Source organism: Arvicola amphibius, chromosome 3 (genome assembly GCF_903992535.2).
Source record: "Arvicola amphibius chromosome 3, mArvAmp1.2, whole genome shotgun sequence".
In the NCBI taxonomy this organism is placed as follows: Eukaryota; Metazoa; Chordata; class Mammalia; order Rodentia; family Cricetidae; genus Arvicola; species Arvicola amphibius.
In genome coordinates, this window is record NC_052049.1 from 139,250,925 (window position 1) to 139,268,311 (window position 17,387).

General features: G+C 38.4%; 1 protein-coding gene and 1 pseudogene across 2 annotated transcripts in view; one reads left to right on the top strand and one right to left on the bottom strand.

Annotated features, from left to right (window-relative positions):
- Mindy2 (MINDY lysine 48 deubiquitinase 2) overlaps positions 1–17,387 on the bottom strand; it is a 78,234-nt gene that overhangs the window by 35,493 nt on the left and 25,354 nt on the right. For both annotated transcript variants that reach the window (XM_038324330.2, XM_042054805.1), the window contains exon 4: positions 5,312–5,470. In XM_038324330.2, coding sequence (XP_038180258.1) covers positions 5,312–5,470 — 159 coding nt within the window. The remainder of the gene's footprint in view (positions 1–5,311; positions 5,471–17,387) is intronic.
- On the top strand, positions 401–843 carry LOC119810718 (annotated as a pseudogene).

Sequence of the window (17,387 nt, forward strand, 5' to 3'; positions counted from 1 at the left end):
GAGGTCAGCCACCCAACTACACAGCAAGTCATGCAGTAAGAAATAATGAAAGGTATACAGAAACAGAGAAAGGTAAAAGCCCAGAGACAAAAGAGAGCTGCAATAATTTAAGAAAAGCTAGTTAGAGACAAACCAAGCTAAGGCCGGGCATTCATAAGAAAGAATAAGCCTCTGTATGTATGTATTTGGGAACTGCGTAGTGGGTCTCCCAAAGAGTAAAAAAACAATCATCAACATTTTGGTGCCCAACATGAGTCGCTTGAATTTCCACAGATCCTGAAAAAGCTTTTTTTTTTTTTTTTTTTTTTTTTTTTTTTAAAAAAAAAAAGGAACACGGCTCCTTTAGAAAGTTCTCCTTTGAGTTTGTCGTTTTTGAACTTCAAGTGTGTGAGTACCTAGCATGTTGTGTGGAAGCTGAAACTGCTCTTCCAGGGTGGTCCCTCTGGCCAGCCAGGCCCCTCAGATGAGGGTTGCTCCTAGGCAAGCACCTGCAGCTCAGCCTCCAGCAACAGCTGCACCATCTTCAGTTGACTCACCTGCTAGGCAGCCAGGCCTAACGGCCCAGATGGCAACGCTACAGCCGGTGTGACTGTGGGCTCTGCAGTGGGGCCCACCCTACGTCATGCCATCACTGGGGGCTTCAGTGGAGGTGGTAATGCTCAGCCTGCCTGACATCACTTACCAGGAGCCCCAGGGAGCCCAGCTGCTAGACCAGGCATCTTATGGGCCTTGCTCTCCTGAGATCAGTTTCTGGAGTGTGCCCAGAACCAGAGCAACGTCAAACTTTGCAAGGGCTTCGACAAGGTGTTGTGGCAGTGAAGAATTGCAAACAGTTTAATCTAATCAACAAGTTCAAACTAAAAAATTGAAATGGGCTCTATATAATTGATAGTGCAAGTTTGAACCCTGAGTAAACCTTTTATTTCTAATAGCTCCATTGCTTCAGAATAATCATGAAAGAATTCTAACTGTATAGATATTCACTGAGGCTTATAGTGTTGGGGACTGGGCAAGTGATGGCCTCCTTGAACCAACTGTATTGTTTTTTGTGAGCTAATGAAATTCTGCCACACAGAAACAACCTTTTTCACGCTAAATAGAAACAAAAACTATGTAAAAGTGTCTGCCTCAGTGCAAGCATTGGAAATCTAGATTTCTGGGGATGTTGAATGCAGTTCTGGTCAAATGCACATCCATCTGGACTGCGAAGTTTAGGCTTGATTCTCAGGAACCTAGAAGCAAGTAGAGTCAGCCATTAGAGTGGCACAGAGCACTCAGCTGTAGCTTAGTAGTTTAAAGTTTGCTCACACGGTCAAAATAGACCATAGATATGTACTAAAAGAGGTCTAGATGGGGAAAAAAACTCTAAACAGGTTCCAGTATGTTTTACAATGTGCATAGGCTTAAGAAAGAAAGAATATGGATATAGACAGTCATACAAAGAAAGAAATACTTTAAAACATAGTAACATAAAGTCTTTGAAGAGCCATATAGGATGGAAATACACAGGGACTCTGGATCTTACATATTGTTATATTTCTTTTGAATTTTTTGATTGTTGATAAGCAAACAACAGCTGCTAAGAGACATGGGAATGAAAGAAGGACTGATGAAATAAATCGGCCTAGATATTTTAAAAATGTTTTAACTTTAAAATGGAAGTAAGAAATGCATTTGTAAAATTGAACTTAAAAGATGCATTGCTTTGGAGAAGCGGTCTTGTTTTTGTTTCCACAGGAAATGAGAGGCTGTGTTTTTCCACATTAATATGGATCAGGTTTGATCAACGGAGATCTCCTGAAACTTGACAGGTGATATCTATCATCAGAGGTTATAGCTGGTCTTCTCAGGACATGACCATTATCTCAATTTTCTCAGGGACCCCTAAAGATGCTTTGCCCACAGACAACAGGAAGCAGTCTGGAGAACATGACACTCACTTTCCCAAGAAGGGGTGTGAGAGGCTTTTGGTTATTTGGTGGGTTATGGATGTTTGTTATCATTTAGGGAAATATAGTATATTGATACAAATTTAAAGCTATTTTGTTACACTGTATATACATTTCTACTCTTGTTTAAGGTATTGTACCTATGCAGTTCATTTAAAAATGTAAGATAAAGCTCTAGTTGTTGAAAGCTATTATTATAAACAATTATTTACAACAATCAAGAAACATAGGTTAATATTTAGTCATCTATAACAGTCAAATTTGTAGATATGTTAGGCATGTTTTCAAGATCAGAGATATTTTAGATAAATAACTGGTCTTCAAACACTTCAAAGACCTATAGAATATGGCATTTAAAATGTTTTGCTAACCTAAGGCTTTTCATGACAATGAGCCACATCTGCTCCTGGCAGCACCAATTTACTTCAGAGATAATGGGCATCGAAGAAACTCCTTAAGGAGTTTGCTTTCATTGTGGTAAGTTTAGCCACTGGGCCAAAAGACTGTTGTTGCCTTATATTGCTGATAATGTGCTGTGCAGACTAGACATGCAGGACCCACAGGAAAAATCCTGCTTCACAAAAGAGTCTGCCAGATATTCTGCAGACACAAAGGAAAGCAACTGATGAACTTTGCTAATACAAGATAGGACAGTCCTTTAGTTTTTTGCTTTGCTGAAAAGTCTGCCAGATACTCTAGGCCTGTAGGCTGAAGATGTATGCCCCAATGTTGCAGAGGAATCTTGGGTGACCATACAAGCAGCAAGATGTCTCTTTTAGTAGGTCATCAAAAACCTCCTTCTGGGTCTTTGATTGAGTTAAAAACTAAATGAACTATTTTCAGTTATTTTTCCTTAGTTATCATAGAAAGTAAATTAAGTATAAAAGTTGGCTTTACTAAGATGGGATGGATGGTGGAGTGTTTTCTCTGAATTTGCTACATACAAAAGGACTGAATATTGTAAATTAGTTCTTGATAAATGTTTTTGTTGTATAGAGTTTTACTTTGTTAAAAACCTATCATTTTATTTAGATATGTAGTGGAGGGGCTGCGGGCCAGCTTCCCGCCGCCAGGCTCCCAGCCACCAGCTAGCTTATGCCCCAAAATAATTACACGGAAACTGTATTCTTTTAAATACTGCCTGGCCCATTATTCTTAGCCTCTTACTCACATCTTGACTAACCCATATCTAATAATCTGTGTAGCACCACAAAGTGGTGCCTTACCAGGTAGATTCTAGCGTACGTCCATCTTGGGCTGGAGCTTCATCGCGTCTGGCTTCTCTCTGAGGAGAGGCACGGCAGTCTGTCTAACTTAGGAGAGGTGTAGCATCTGACTGAGCCATCTACCTCACTTCCTTCTTCCTGTTCTGTCTACTCCGCCCACCTAAGGGCTGGCCAATCAAATGGGCCAGGCAGTTTCTTTATTAGCCAATGGGAATCCTCCATCATAGATAAAAAGAGAAAATGTTATAGAATATTATTTTAAGATGTGTTACATTTGTTTACATTGTGAAACATTTGTTGAATGATGCAAAGATGTTTATTCTTTTATATTGCATTTGTTTAACTCTGTGAAGCTGTGATACTTTGCCTGTCTAAAACACTTGATTTGTTTAATAAAATTCCAATAGCTAAGCAGAGAAAGGATAGGAGGGGCTGTCAGGTAGAGAAAATAAAAGGAAGGGGGAAAAGAACAAAGGGAAAGAAGGAACAAGAAAGGAAGGAGGGGGACATCAGGGGCTAGCCACCCAGCTATACAGCAAGCCATGGAATAAGAAATAAGGAAAGATATACAGAAACAGAGAAAGGTAAAAGCCCAGAGACAAAAGATAAACAGGATAATTTAAGAATAGCCTTTTAGAAACAAGTCAAACTAAGAACAGGCATTCATAAGAAAAAAATAAGTCTTTGCATGCATTTATTTGGGGGCTGGGTGGAGGTGCCACAAAGAATAAAGAGTAATAATAATAATAATAAAAAACCCAACACACCAGCAGACTGGATATACAGAAAGGTGCAAAAATCTTCCACACATTAGAGTGAAGAGGATATGGGAGCGGTTTTTGAAATAAATGTCAGGGTGATCTCTCTCTCTCCCTCTCCCTCTCCCTCTCCCTCTTCCCCCCCCCTCACTGTTTCTCTCTCTCCTTAATGCTACGCTCTTGACCAAGGAGAAGGCTGGCCTTTCCAGAATCCTGGAGTACAACCTCTAAGCTCTTGGGGTTTCTCTAGTAACAAGACCAATAGTGCCACTCTGGCAGAGCCTTCATGCCACCCCATGAACAATGTGGCATCAAATCTAGTTGGTGACCAAGATCAACCACATTGGCGATCCATAATGAATCTGAACTCTGATTCTAAAATTGGGATACTGTATGGATAGTGCCAATAACAATTATAGGAGGGCAGCATGCCTAGAGGACAGGAGCTTCCCAGGTTAAAACTTCCTAAATTTTGTCCTATGCATCTTCCTTGGTTAATACACACCTGTATCTGATTTCTCTTATGTGCACCATTATAGTAATATGCTGAATTATTTGTATACAATGATACACCCAAGAAGGTTGTGTTAGTTAGGGTTTCTACTGCTGTGAAGAGACACCATGGCCACAGCAACTCTTATAAAAGAAAACATTTAATTGAGGCGGCTTACAGTTTCAGAGGTTCAGTTTATTATCATCATGATGGGGAGCATGCAGCATGGAGGTAGACATGGTGCTGGAGAAGTAGCTGGGAGTCCTACATCTTGCAGACAACAGGAAGTCTATTGTGACACTGAGCAGAGCTTAAGCCAAAGACCTCAAAGATTGCCTCTATTGTGAAATACTTCCTCCAACAAGGCCATATCTACTCCAGCAAAGCTACACTTCCCAATAGTGCCACTTCCCTTGGGGACCATTTTCTTACAAACAACCACAAGGGTTTTAGCAAACAATTAAATCTTAGGATATTTGGGAAAACCCTCTAAACTTGTAATTGATGTGAAAGTGAGGGATCCTTCAATTGACTCTGCAGTTAGGGTCAGAAGTGTTGAGTAGGTTGGGGAGTCTGGAACATTGTTCCTTCACAGTTTTGCTAATTCCAGGTCAAAGAGCAAGCATATTCATATTAAAAATATAAATTTAGATGAAATTTCCTGCATTTGTGTTTATGTGACTGTTATTTTTATGTGTATGAGTGCTTGCCTGCTTGTACATCTATGTACCAGTGGCATGCCTGGCAGCTACATGTGTCAAAAAAAGCATTAAATTCCCTGGAACTGAAATTACAATTGTGACCCATCTGCAAGAGTAACAGGGCTCTTAACCACTGAGCCATCTCTCAAGACCCCTATATTTATATAACTGAAAATCTACTTACCTGAGGGTCCACTAACCACCCATGATACAAAGGAATATCTAGAAGATCGAAGACTATGCACTCTGGTGTGTACTCGAATACTCGTACACCAGTAAATCTGACATTCACATCCAGGCCTGTCTGCAGTTTGTGCAAGATTGACATAGCATCACTCATATTCTGAAAATACAAAGGGGAGAAGTAGAATTCAGAAGAATAAGAATTACAAAAAAATTATATGTAGTAACAGGAGCCTGTAGTAGTCCCAGCAGGGTTCTCATTGTGATCAACCTAGGTATCAGACCAAGATCTTGTTTTTTTTTCTTTTCTTTTTCTTTTCTCCTCCTCCTGTCTTCTCCCTCCTGCTCCTCCTCCTCCTTCTTCCCTCTCTCTCTCCTTTTTTGAGACAGAGAACTCACAGAGATTCACCTGCCTCTGCCTCCTGAGTGCTGTAATTAAAAGTATATGTCACCACAGCCCAGCCTAAGACCCTCTTTCTATTATTTATGAATTTTTTTCAGGTACAAGTACTCTGTCTGTATGCATGCCAGAGAGCCTTAATACTGTGTGGTTACTGGGAATTGAACTCAGGACCACTGGAAGAGCAGCCAGTGCTCTTAACCAGTGAGCCATCTCTCCAGCCCCAAAACCCTCTTTCTAAAAAAGAAAGAAAGAAAAGTTAAAATTTCCATTTTACCCAAGTTATTCCCCTCTTCATTTTCTGATTTTATCTCTTTTTTTTCTTATAGTTCTGCAGCACTAGGGATCAAACCCAGGGCTTTGTGCATGCTAGACAAGCCACATATTCAACCCCTTAACAGACTTTTATTAAGTACATAATATGTACCAGACACTAATCTGAGTTGCAGCATTGTAATAGGGAATATTTGACAGACTTCTCTCTCTCTCTCTCTCTCTCTCTCTCTCTCTCTCTCTCTCTCTCTCTCTCTCTCTCTCTCTCTCTCTCTCTCCTTTCTCTCTCTCTCTCTGATCTTTCGAGACAAGGTTTCTCTGTAGCTTTGGAGTCTGTCCTGGAACTAGCTTGAACACACAGAGATCTGGCTGTCTCTGCTTCTCAAGTGCTGGGATTAAAGGTGTGCACCACCATTGTGCAGCTTTGACAAATTTTTTAATAAGGCAGAATTTCTGAAGGACTGTTCTGCTTTATCTGGACAAGGTTTGACAGTCAATCTCTGTAGTGACCTGCTTGTCAAATTAGGACAACATACTGCTAGCAGTCAAGGCAAGGGCACTTTCTTGCCCAGGGCTTACTGTTGCCACAAAGAAAGAAAACTCCATGGAGTTTCTTTGATGCCCATATCTTCTCTGAATTAGATTGGTGCTGCCAGGAGCAGACATGTCTCATTGTCATAAGAAAAAGAACCTATGTTATTAAAACATCTCTTTTATTGATATTTATTGAGCTCTACATTTTTCTCTGCTCCCCTCTGCGTCTCCCCTCCCCCTTTCAGTCCTCCCCCAAGGTCCCCATGCTCCAAATTTACTCAGGAGATCTTGTCTTTTTCTTTTTTCTACTTCCCACGTAGATTATATCTATGTAAGTATCTCTTAGTGTCCGCATTGTTTTCTAAGTTCTCTGGGATTGTGGTTTGTAGGCTGGCTTTCTTTGCTTTATGTTTAAAAGCCACCTATGAGTGAGTACATGTGATAATTGTCTTTCTGTGTCTGGGTTACCTCACTCAAATTAGTGTTTTCTAGTTCCATCCATTTTCCTGCAAAATTCAAGCTGTTGTTATTTTTTCTGCTGTGTAGTACTCTATTATGTAAATGCACCACATTTTCCTTATCCATTCAAGGGGCATTTAGGTTGTTTCTAGGTTCTAGCTATGACAAACAAAGCTGCTATGAACATAGTTGAGCACATGTCCTTGTGGCACGATTGAGCATCCTTTGGATATATACCCAAAAGTGGTATTACTGGGTCTTGAGGAAGGTTGTTTCCTAATTTTCTAAGAAATCACCACACTGACATTCAAAGGGGTTGTACCTGCTTGCATTCTGGTGTAGGAGGTCCTTCTGTATTTGTGCTGCTTTCGTTGGTTGAATAAAGAAACTGCCTTGGCCTTGTGATAGGGAAGAGCTCAGGTAGGTGGGGAAGACAGAACAGAATTCTGGGAAGAAGGGCAGTGTGGCAGATGCCATGAAGCTCCTGCCTGAGACAGATGTAGGTTAGACTCTTTCCTGGTAAGCCACGACCTCATTGTGCTACACAGATTATTAGAAATGGGATAGATCAAGATGTGAGGGTTAGCCAATAAGAGGCTAGAAATAATGGGCCAGGCAGTGTTTTAATTAATACAATTTCTGTGTGGTTATTTCGGGCATAAGCTAGCTGGGCAGGACAGAACAAAAGCTCCCTCCCCACCCCCAGCTCCTCACAACAGCATTCTCCCCAGCAATGCAAAAGTATTCCCTTTATCCCACATCCTCTCCAGCATAAGTTGTCATCAGTGTTTCTGATCTTGGCCATTCTTACGGGTGTAAGATGGAATCTCAGAGTTGTTTTCATTTGCATTTCTCTGATGACTAAGGATGATGAACATTTCCTTAAGTGTCTTTCAGCCATTTTAGATTCATCTGTTGAGAGTTCTCTGTTTAGGTCTGTACTCCATTTTTTTTATTGGATTATGTGATCTTTTGGTGTCCAATTTCTTGAGTTCTTTGTATATTATGGAGATCAGACCCCTGTCTGATGTGGGGTTAGTGAAGATCTTTTCTCATTCTGTAAGCTGTCGTTTTGTCTTGTTGACCATTGACCGTGTCCTTTGCTTTGCTTTTCAGTTTCAGGAGGTCCCATTTATTAATTGTTTCTCTCAGTGTCTGTGCTTTCTGGGGTTATATTAAGGATGTGGTTCCCTGTGCCAATGTGTTCAAGTGTATTTCCCACTTTCTCTTCTATAAGGTTCAGTGTGGCTGGCTTTATGTTGAGGTCTTTAATCCATTTGGACTTGAGTTTTGTGCATGGTGATAGATATGGGTCTATTTTCATTTTTCTACATGTTGATGTCCAGTTATGCCAGCACCACTTGTTAAATATGCTTTCTTTTTTCCATTTGATATTTTGTGCTTCTTTATCAAAGATCAGGTGTTTGAAGAAGTGTGGATTGATATACGGGTCTTCTGTTTGGTTCCATTGGTCCTCCTCTCTGTTCTTATGCTAATACCATGCTGTTTTCAGTACTGTAGCTCTGTAGGAGAGTTTGAAGTCAGGGATTGTTATGCCTCCAGAAGTTCTTTTATTGCACAGGATTGTTTTGGCTATCCTGGGTTTTTTGCTTTTCCAAATGAAGTTGAGTATCATTTTTTCGAGGTCTTTAAAGAATTTTTCTGGGATTTTAATGGGCATTGCATTGAATCTATAGTTTGTTTGGGTAAATTTGCCATTTTTACTATGTTAATTCTGCCTACCCAAGAGCATGGGAGATCTTTCCACTTTCTGGTGTCTTCTTCAATTTCTTTCTTCATAGATTTAAAGTTCTTGTCATACAAGTCTTCCATTTGTTTGGTTAGCATTACTCAAATATTTTATGCTATTTGTGGCTATCGTGAAGCGTGTTTATTCTCTGATTTTTTCCCCAACCCTTTTATCATCTGTGGACAGGAGGGCTACCAATTTTTTTGAGTTAATCTTGTATCCTGCTACATTGCTGAAAGTGTTTGAGTTGTAGAAGTTCCTTGGTAGAACTTTTGGAATCACTTATGTAAACTATCATATCATCAGCAAACAGTGAGAGTTTGACTTCTTCTTTTCTAATTTGTATCCCCTTGATCTCCCTTTGGTGTCTTATTGCTCTAGCTAGGACCTCAAGAACTATATTGAATAGATATGGAGAGAGTGGACAACCTTGTCTTGTTCCTGATTTCAGTGGAATTGCTGGGAGTTTCTCTCCATTTAGTTTGATGTTGGCTGTTGGCTTGCTGTATATTGCCTTTATTATATTTAGGTATGTTCCTTGTATCCCTCTCTCTCCAAGACCTTTATCATGAAGGGATGTTGTATTTTGTCAAATGCTTTTTCGGCATCTAACGAGATGATCATGTGGTTTTTATTTTTCAGCTTATTTATATGGCAGATTACATTGACAGATTTTCATATGTTGAACCATCCCTGCATCTGTAGGATGAAGCTTACTTGGTCATGGTAGATGATGGTTCTGATGTGTTCTTGGATTCGATTTGCTAGTATTTTATTTAGTATTTTTGCATCAATGTTCATGAGTGAGACTGGTCTGTAATTCTCTTTCTTAGTATTGTCTTTCTGTGATTTGGGCATCAGGGTAATTGTAGCCTCATAAAAAGAGTTTGGCAGTGTTCCCTCTGTTTCTATTGTGTGGAATAATTTGAGGAGTATTGGTATTAGTTCTTTGAAAGTCTTGTTGAATTCTGAGCTGAAGCTATCTGGTCCTGGGCTTTTTTTCATTGAGAGACTTTTGCTGACTGTTTCTATTTCTTCAGCAGTTATAGGTCTGTTTAATTTGCTTTATCTGGTCTTGATTTAATTTTGGTAAGTGATATTTATCCCAAAAGTTGTCCATTTCCTTTAAGTTTTCTAATTTTGTGGCGTACAGGTTTTCAAAATATGACCTGATGATCCTCTGTATTTCCTCCGTGTCTGTTGTTATGTCCCCCCTTTCATTTCTGATTTTGTTAATTTGGATATTCTCTCTCTGCCTTTTGGTTAGTTTGGATAAAGGTTTGTCTATTTTGTTGATTTTCTCGAAGAACCAACTCTTTGTCTCATTGATCCTTTGTATTGTTTTCTTTGTTTCTATTTTGTTGATTTCAGCTCTCAATTTGATTATTTCCTGCCATCTAGTTCTCTTAGGTGAGTTTGCCTCTTTTTGTTCTAAGGTTTTCAAATGTTCTGTTAATTCACTAGTGTGCGATTTTCCAGCTTCTTTATGTAGGTATTTAGTGCTATGAACTTGCCTCTTAACACTGCTTTCATTGTGTCCCATAAATTTGGCTATGTTGTGTGGTCATTTTCATTGAATTTTAGGAAGTCTTTAATTTCCCCCTTTATTTCTTCCATTGATGATTCAGGTGAGCATTGTTTAATTTCCACATGTTTGTGGGTTTTCTGGAATTAGTATTGCTGTTGACTTCTAGTTTTAAAGCATGGTGATCTGATAAGGTACATTGGGTTATTCCAATTTTTTTTGTATTTGTCCAAGTTCGTTTTGTTACCAAGTGTGTGATCAATTTTTGAGAAGGTTCCATGAGGTGCTAAGAAGAAGGTATATTCTTTTCTGTTTGGATGGAATATTCTATAGATGTTTGTTAAGTCCATTTGAGTCATAACATCTGTTAGTTCTCTTATTTCTCTGTTCATTTTCTGTCTGACTGACCTGTCCAGTAGTGAGAGGGGAGTGTTGAAGTCTCCCGCTATTAATGTGTGGGTTTTAATATATGTTTTAAGCTTTAGAATTGTTCCTTTGACATATGAGGATACCCTTGTATTTGGGGCATAGATGTTCAGTATTGAAATTTCCTCTTGATGGATTTTTCCTATGACTAATATGAAATGTCCTTCTTTGTCTCTTTTGACTGATTTTAGCTTGAAGTCTATTTTGTTAGATATTAGGATAGCTATGTCCACTTGTTTCTTAGGTACATTTGATTGGTATATTTTTTCCCAAGCTTTTACTCTGAGATGATGTCTGTCTTTGAGGTTGAGATGTGTTTTTTGTATGCAGAAGAGGGATGGATTATGTTTTCGTATCCAATCTGTTATCCTGTGTCTTTTTATGGGTGAGTTGAGTCCATTTACATTAAGGAATATTAATGACCAGTGGTTGCTATCTCTTGTTAATTTAGTTTTCATCGTTGGTGATCTTAATTTGTGCATTTTTTTCTTCTTCAGGATTTGCTGTAATGAGATCATCAATTGTCTGTGTTTTTGTTGGTGTAGCCATCTTCCTTGGGTTGGAGTTTTCCTTCTAGTATTTTGTGTAGTGCTGGGTTTGTGGCTAGGTATTTGTGAAATCTAGATTTGTCATGGAATATCTTGTTTTGTCCTTCTATGGTGATCGACAGTTTTGCTGGGTATAGTAGTCTGGGCTGGCATCTGTGGTCTATTAATGTCTGCATAATTCTTGACTATGACCTTCTGGCTTTCATTGAATCCACTGAGAAGTCAGGTATAATTCTGATAAGTCTACCTTTATATGTTACTTGGCCTTTTTCCTTTGTAGCTCTTAATATACTTTCTCTACTGTTTGTTTAGTGTTTTGATTATTATATGGTGAGAGGACTTTTTATTTGGAGACAGTCTATTTGGTGTTCTGTAAGCTTCTTGTATCTTCATAGGCATATCTTTCTTTAGGTAGGGAAAGTTTTCTTCTATGATTTTGTTAAATAAATTTTCTGTGCCTTTGAGTTGAACTTCTCCTTCTTCTATACCTATTATTCTAAGATTTGGCCTTTTTATGGTGTCCCATATTTCATGGATATTTTGGATTAAGCTTTCGTTAGTTTTAATGTTTTCTTTAACTGATGAGTCTATTTTCTCTTTTGCATCTTCAGCGCTTGAGATTCTCTCTTCCATTTCTTATATTCTGTTGTTCATGCTTACATTTGTGGTTCTTGATCTTTTTCTTATGATTTTTGTTTCTATAATTCTTTCGGCTTGTGTTTTCTTTATTTTTTCTATCTCAGTTTTCAAGTCCTGAATAGTTTCTTTTTTATGTTTGAGTTCTTTTTCTTGGTTTTCTTTAAGTGATTTGCTGGTATCTTCCAATTTTTTGTTTGTTTTTTCCTCTATTTCTTTAAGGTAATTCCTCATTTCATCTTTAAGAATTTTAAACATTCTCTTAAGGTTATTTTTTAGAGCATTTTCTTCTGGTTCATTCGTATTTGGTTGTAGGGTCTTTAGGTTTTACTGGTATTGTGTTGCTCTTTGTGGTGTAGCATGTGATCTTGCCTTTTCTACTCATCATTTCCTCTAATAGGTGTGGTTGGGGCTGTCTGAGATTCTGTTGAATAATCTTCTAGGTGCCAGTGAATCCAAAGCTCAGATGGTTGTTCCTCGTGGTACAGTCAGTGTCACAGTTCTTGTTACCCTGTTGGTTATTCCTGTTCCTGGAGGTAGCTCACTGCTCCTGTGCTTTGGTCTGCTCCCTTGGAGTTTGCTGTCTCAGGTCTACTTTGGCCTAGGCTGCGCAGGCTTTGATCTGTTTCTGTAAATCTTGGTCTGGATCTCCTCCTGCAGAAGTCCCTGGCTTGGAGTTAGACCTGTTGTGGTGGAGACTGCTGACTATGGATCTGGTTGCTGGACCTGCCCATGTCCTGGGACTGGGTTTGTTCCTGGCAGAGCTTGTTCTCTCTGTGTCTTAGGTAACTGGTTCAGTCCTACTCCAGTTCCTGTGGAGATCGCAGACTTTGAATCAGGTCGTTGGCTCAATCCTGGTCTGCCAGTGTCTCAGGACTGGGTTGGCTCCCAGGGCTGGATTTGCTCCTGGCTTCTGCTCCCAGTGAAGCTTGTTTCCTCCAGCCCTCTCTGTCCTAGAAGTTTCTATTAAAACATCTTAAATAGCATGTTCAGTGGATCTCTGAAGTGTTTGAAGATGACCTGTCTATCTAAAATATATCTGTTTAATCTTGAAAACATACCTAATATGACTACAAGTTCAATTGTAATAGGTGACTAATTGCTAACCTGCATTTCCTCATTATCCTAAATAGTTGGTAATAAAAACTTTCAAGGGCTAGCAATTTACATTACATTGTTAAATGACTTGCACAAGTATCATACCTTGAACAAGATTAGAAATGTATGTACATTATGTTTTATCAAAATTGATCTCAAATTTGTATCAATATACAAAATTATATACAATATACAAAAGTACAATCCAATATAAAATAGTTAAAACTAGTAGTTGCTTTTTAAAAAAGTAGATTCAATAGTCTACCTTTTTATGATATCTATATCCTCCCTTTTTTCTTTTCAGAGTAGATTCAATAATCTATCCTTTTATCCTGTCTTTACCTCACTTTTTTCTTTTGAAAACAAGAACTCTGAATCTATTCTCCTTTGTTCAACTTTCCTTCTGACCATAACCAGTAACAACTTGTAACCATGACCCACTGAAGAACCTCTTGGGAATGTGGAAGTTGTATTCTTAAATTTACTTTCTGCTTTTTTGGGGGTGATGGAATCTTTAGGGAATCCTGAAAAGAAAAGTTTGGGTTGTCAAGTCCTGGGAGAGGTAGCTGTAACATTTGTTGTTCAGGTTCTGCATAATGGGAATATGTAGGGCTTTTCTCAAGTCCTGGATAGAGTAGTCTATAAGGCTGGATCATCTCAGCTAGCCACCTTGAAATTGTTCTGAGCAGTCTGTAGTCCAAAGCTGATTTTTAGGTGATATTTTTCATCTTAGTGGTGTTTTTTAAAGTCCTGGAGGAATCATCGTTGTGGAGTCATTGTTACATATGCTCATGGTTCACTGCAGAAAACTGATAGAGAATCAAACTTGAAATCATGTACAGGAAGATGAAACCTATTTCTAGAACTAGTTAGAACCCTATATAATCATTAATATGACAAAAGTTTAAAGAAATATAGTGTGGAATAATTGTCTGTATTCTGTCAATCATGTTTAAATAAATGCTGATTGGCCAGGCAAGAAGTATAGGTGGGTCAACCAGACAGGAAGTAGAGGCAGGGCGATGAGAACAGGAGAATTCTGAGAAGGAGGAAGCCCATTCCTCCCAGTCCTGCCCAGACCACTGAAGAAGCAAGATGTAATCTACCTGGCTGAGAAAGGTACCGAGCCATGTGGCTAATGTAGATAAGAACAGTGGGTTAATATAAGCTACAAGAGTTAACAAGAAGCCTGAGCTAATGGGCCAATCAGTTTTATAACTTATGGAGATCTCTGTGGGATTTTCTTTTGGGCTTGCCGGCTGTGGGGTATTGGGTGGGACAGAAACCGCAACAAGCCTGCCCTTCATGTTACAGAAATATATATATATATATAAATTGTATAAATTTTAAGATAATATTTAATACCTTAAGAAAGGCTGTTAAGGAGTCAATATAAAACAAAAATATTATGAGATTAGTGGCAATAAAATAGTCCTTAAGTATTTATTTTTCTCCTATCCTATATCAGGTGCTCTTCTGACATGACATAGAGATTTTGGATTTTACTTTAATAAGCATGCTAGGATTTAGAGAAGAAGAGAGCCATACTCCAACTCCAAAGCAAACCTGCCTTTCATGATTCATTTATATCAGTATAGAAAGTAGGGACTCCACTTATTGGTATTTCTCATACAATGTGATGAAGGATACAGCTTGTTCTTTATAAGTTGAATTCTCTTGCTTTTGGGTTATTTGTTGTTAATCTCTTCCCAAAAAATATTACAAGCTCTTTGCCAGGGTTCACTTTCTTCCCATAATTTGTCAATTTCATCATTATTAAAAGGTTCTATAAGCTCTGGGTCTATTACTGCTAATTGCTGAAGTCTCAGTTTTCCTCTTAGAATTTACTCAGAAACCCTTTACCCATGAGTTTATAATTTTTATTTGTTTTTTGATATAAAGATCCATTTTAAGATAGTATCTTCCCTCTGCATTAAAATTCCCATAGGGGAGTATTTAGGGGGTAATAGGACCAGAATTCAGCTAGATTTGAATCCACACAATCCATATATAGTCATAATAATTAACAGAATCTCTTCTTTATATTTTTTAGGAGCAACTGAAATCCCCAACAAAGCAAAATTTTCTTTATTTCTTCAAACATTCTTTCTAAAGGATCTATGTTTGAGTCAGCTAATAAGATATTGTCCATCTAATGGTAAACTATGAAATTTTTTTGAAATTTATGCCCTGGAAGTGCTGAAGCATGCATGGGCAGCCTGTATATGGCAGTTCTGTTGAACTTGTTCATATTGGGATTCATGTTCTAAGTTGATGAGGACAACTGACAAGGTCTCTTCCTCAATAGTAAACATAAAATTGAGGAAATTGCTTACGTAGCATTTCCAATGGCTGACTTAAAAAAATTGCAACAGGTGAGGTTATTTAATATGCCCTGTGGGAGAATCTTCCATTGATATCTCTTAGCAGGCTGAGAATTATCTATAATAAGTAGGTACTATGAAGGCAAAATTTTCTCTTTCTTTTTCTTGTAAAGGCACAGTGAAGAAACAATCTTTTAAGTCAACAACTATAAGAAGCTATCCTTTGTTTTTTTTTTTGTTTTTTGTTTTTTTTTTTTCGAGACAGGGTTTCTCTGCAGCTTTTTTTTTTTTTTTTTTTTTTTTTTTTTTTTTTTTTTTTTTTAGAGCCTGTCCTGGACCTAGCTCTTGTAGACCAGGCTGGCCTTGAACTCACAGAGATCCGCCTGCCTCTGCCTCCCCAGTGCTGGGATTAAAGGCGTGCGCCACCACCGCCTGGCAGAAGCTATCCTTTGTAGTGATGAGCTGTGGGCCAGCTTCCCGCCACCCTATGCCCCAGAATAACAACACACAAATTGTATTCTTTTAAACACTGCCTGGCCCATTATTTCTAGCCTCTTATTGTCTAATTCTCACATCTTGCTTTAACCCATTTCTAATAATCTGTGTAGCACCACGAAGTGGTGTCTTACCGGGAAAGATTCAGGACGTCTGACCTGGTGGCTGGCTTCATGGCATCTGGCTCCCTGAGGAGAGGCATGGCATCTGACTGAGCCATCTACCTCACTTCCTTCTTCCTGTTCTGTCTACTCCACCCACCTAAGGGCGGGCGTATTAAATGGGCCAAGGCAGTTTCTTTATTAGCCAATGAGAGTCCTCCATCAATCCTTTAGGTAATAGAGACAGCAAAGGAATGCCAGACTGTAGAGAGCCTGTTGGCTGAATCTGTTTTTTATTCTCCATTTTCCAGATATTTTTTTAATAACAAATACAGGAGAATTCTAAGGGCTGGTTGACTTTTCAATATACTGACTATTTAGTTGCTTCTATACCAGCTGCTCTAAAGCCTGCAGCTTCTCTGCTGTTAAAGGCCATTGTACAACCTTTTTTTGATATAAAGATTCATTCTAATATCTTCCCTCTGCATTAAAATTCCTGTAGGTGAGTGTTTAGGGGGTAATATGACCAGAATTAAGTTAGATTTGTGTGTCAACCATTTTAAAGGCAGCGCTGTTGGTACCTTTAGAAAATCAGCAGCTGTTGTGCCCTTTCATGTAGTACCTGAATGGTTGGTGACTCTTCTTTATAATATCTTGTAATATATTTCCCAGAACAAATCTCTCCTATTCATGATCATGGTCATGAGATTCTATATTATTATATCTTGGATCCATTCAAGACAAGGAGCTGATCATGCCTTTATTGGCCTAATAATTCTTTTGCATTGAGAATTAACATTTTAAAAAGCCACAGATTCAATTATTATTGTTTAGCTTCTGAATTTGGTATCATTCTATTTTCTGCTGATATCAATCTTTGTAAAAAAATTCATGATGATTTCTTTTTGGTCGTATATGACTTTAGTAAATATTTTAATTCTTTCTTACTTCTTCAGTTCCGTCCTAAGCATTCAAAGCTGCTGTGCGGCATCTGCCATGCAGGATGTGGCCAACATTCTATAGTACCATAATCTCCTTCTCCAAGAAGTTGATCTTGATAGGTTTCTATATCTCTAGATTTACTCTGTTGTTCAATAGTCTTAGCCTCTTGTCTGAACCAGGTACTCCACTGTAATTATGGTCTAGGTTCTAAGACTGCTTTAACAAAGTCTATCTAGTCTTTAGGGATAATTCTATTACAGAATGACCACAGGTTTAACATTTGCTTCACAAAAGGTAGATGTATGCCATTTGAGACTATTTGTTCCTTGAACCTCCTCAAATCTAACATTGGCACAGGAGTCCATTCAGCTCTTACAGAGCCTCTATCATTTGTCAATTCATGTAAGGTTACTGGATATATTAAGATTGGTTGTTTCAAACCCTTAGATTGCTCCTCTCTAACCTTATAATGCATTGCTGAAATTGGTTCTCTATTAAATTTTTTTTTGTCTGGATCTGAATATTTCTATGATCTGTTTTATTATGTTTTTCAAAAAACTTGTATC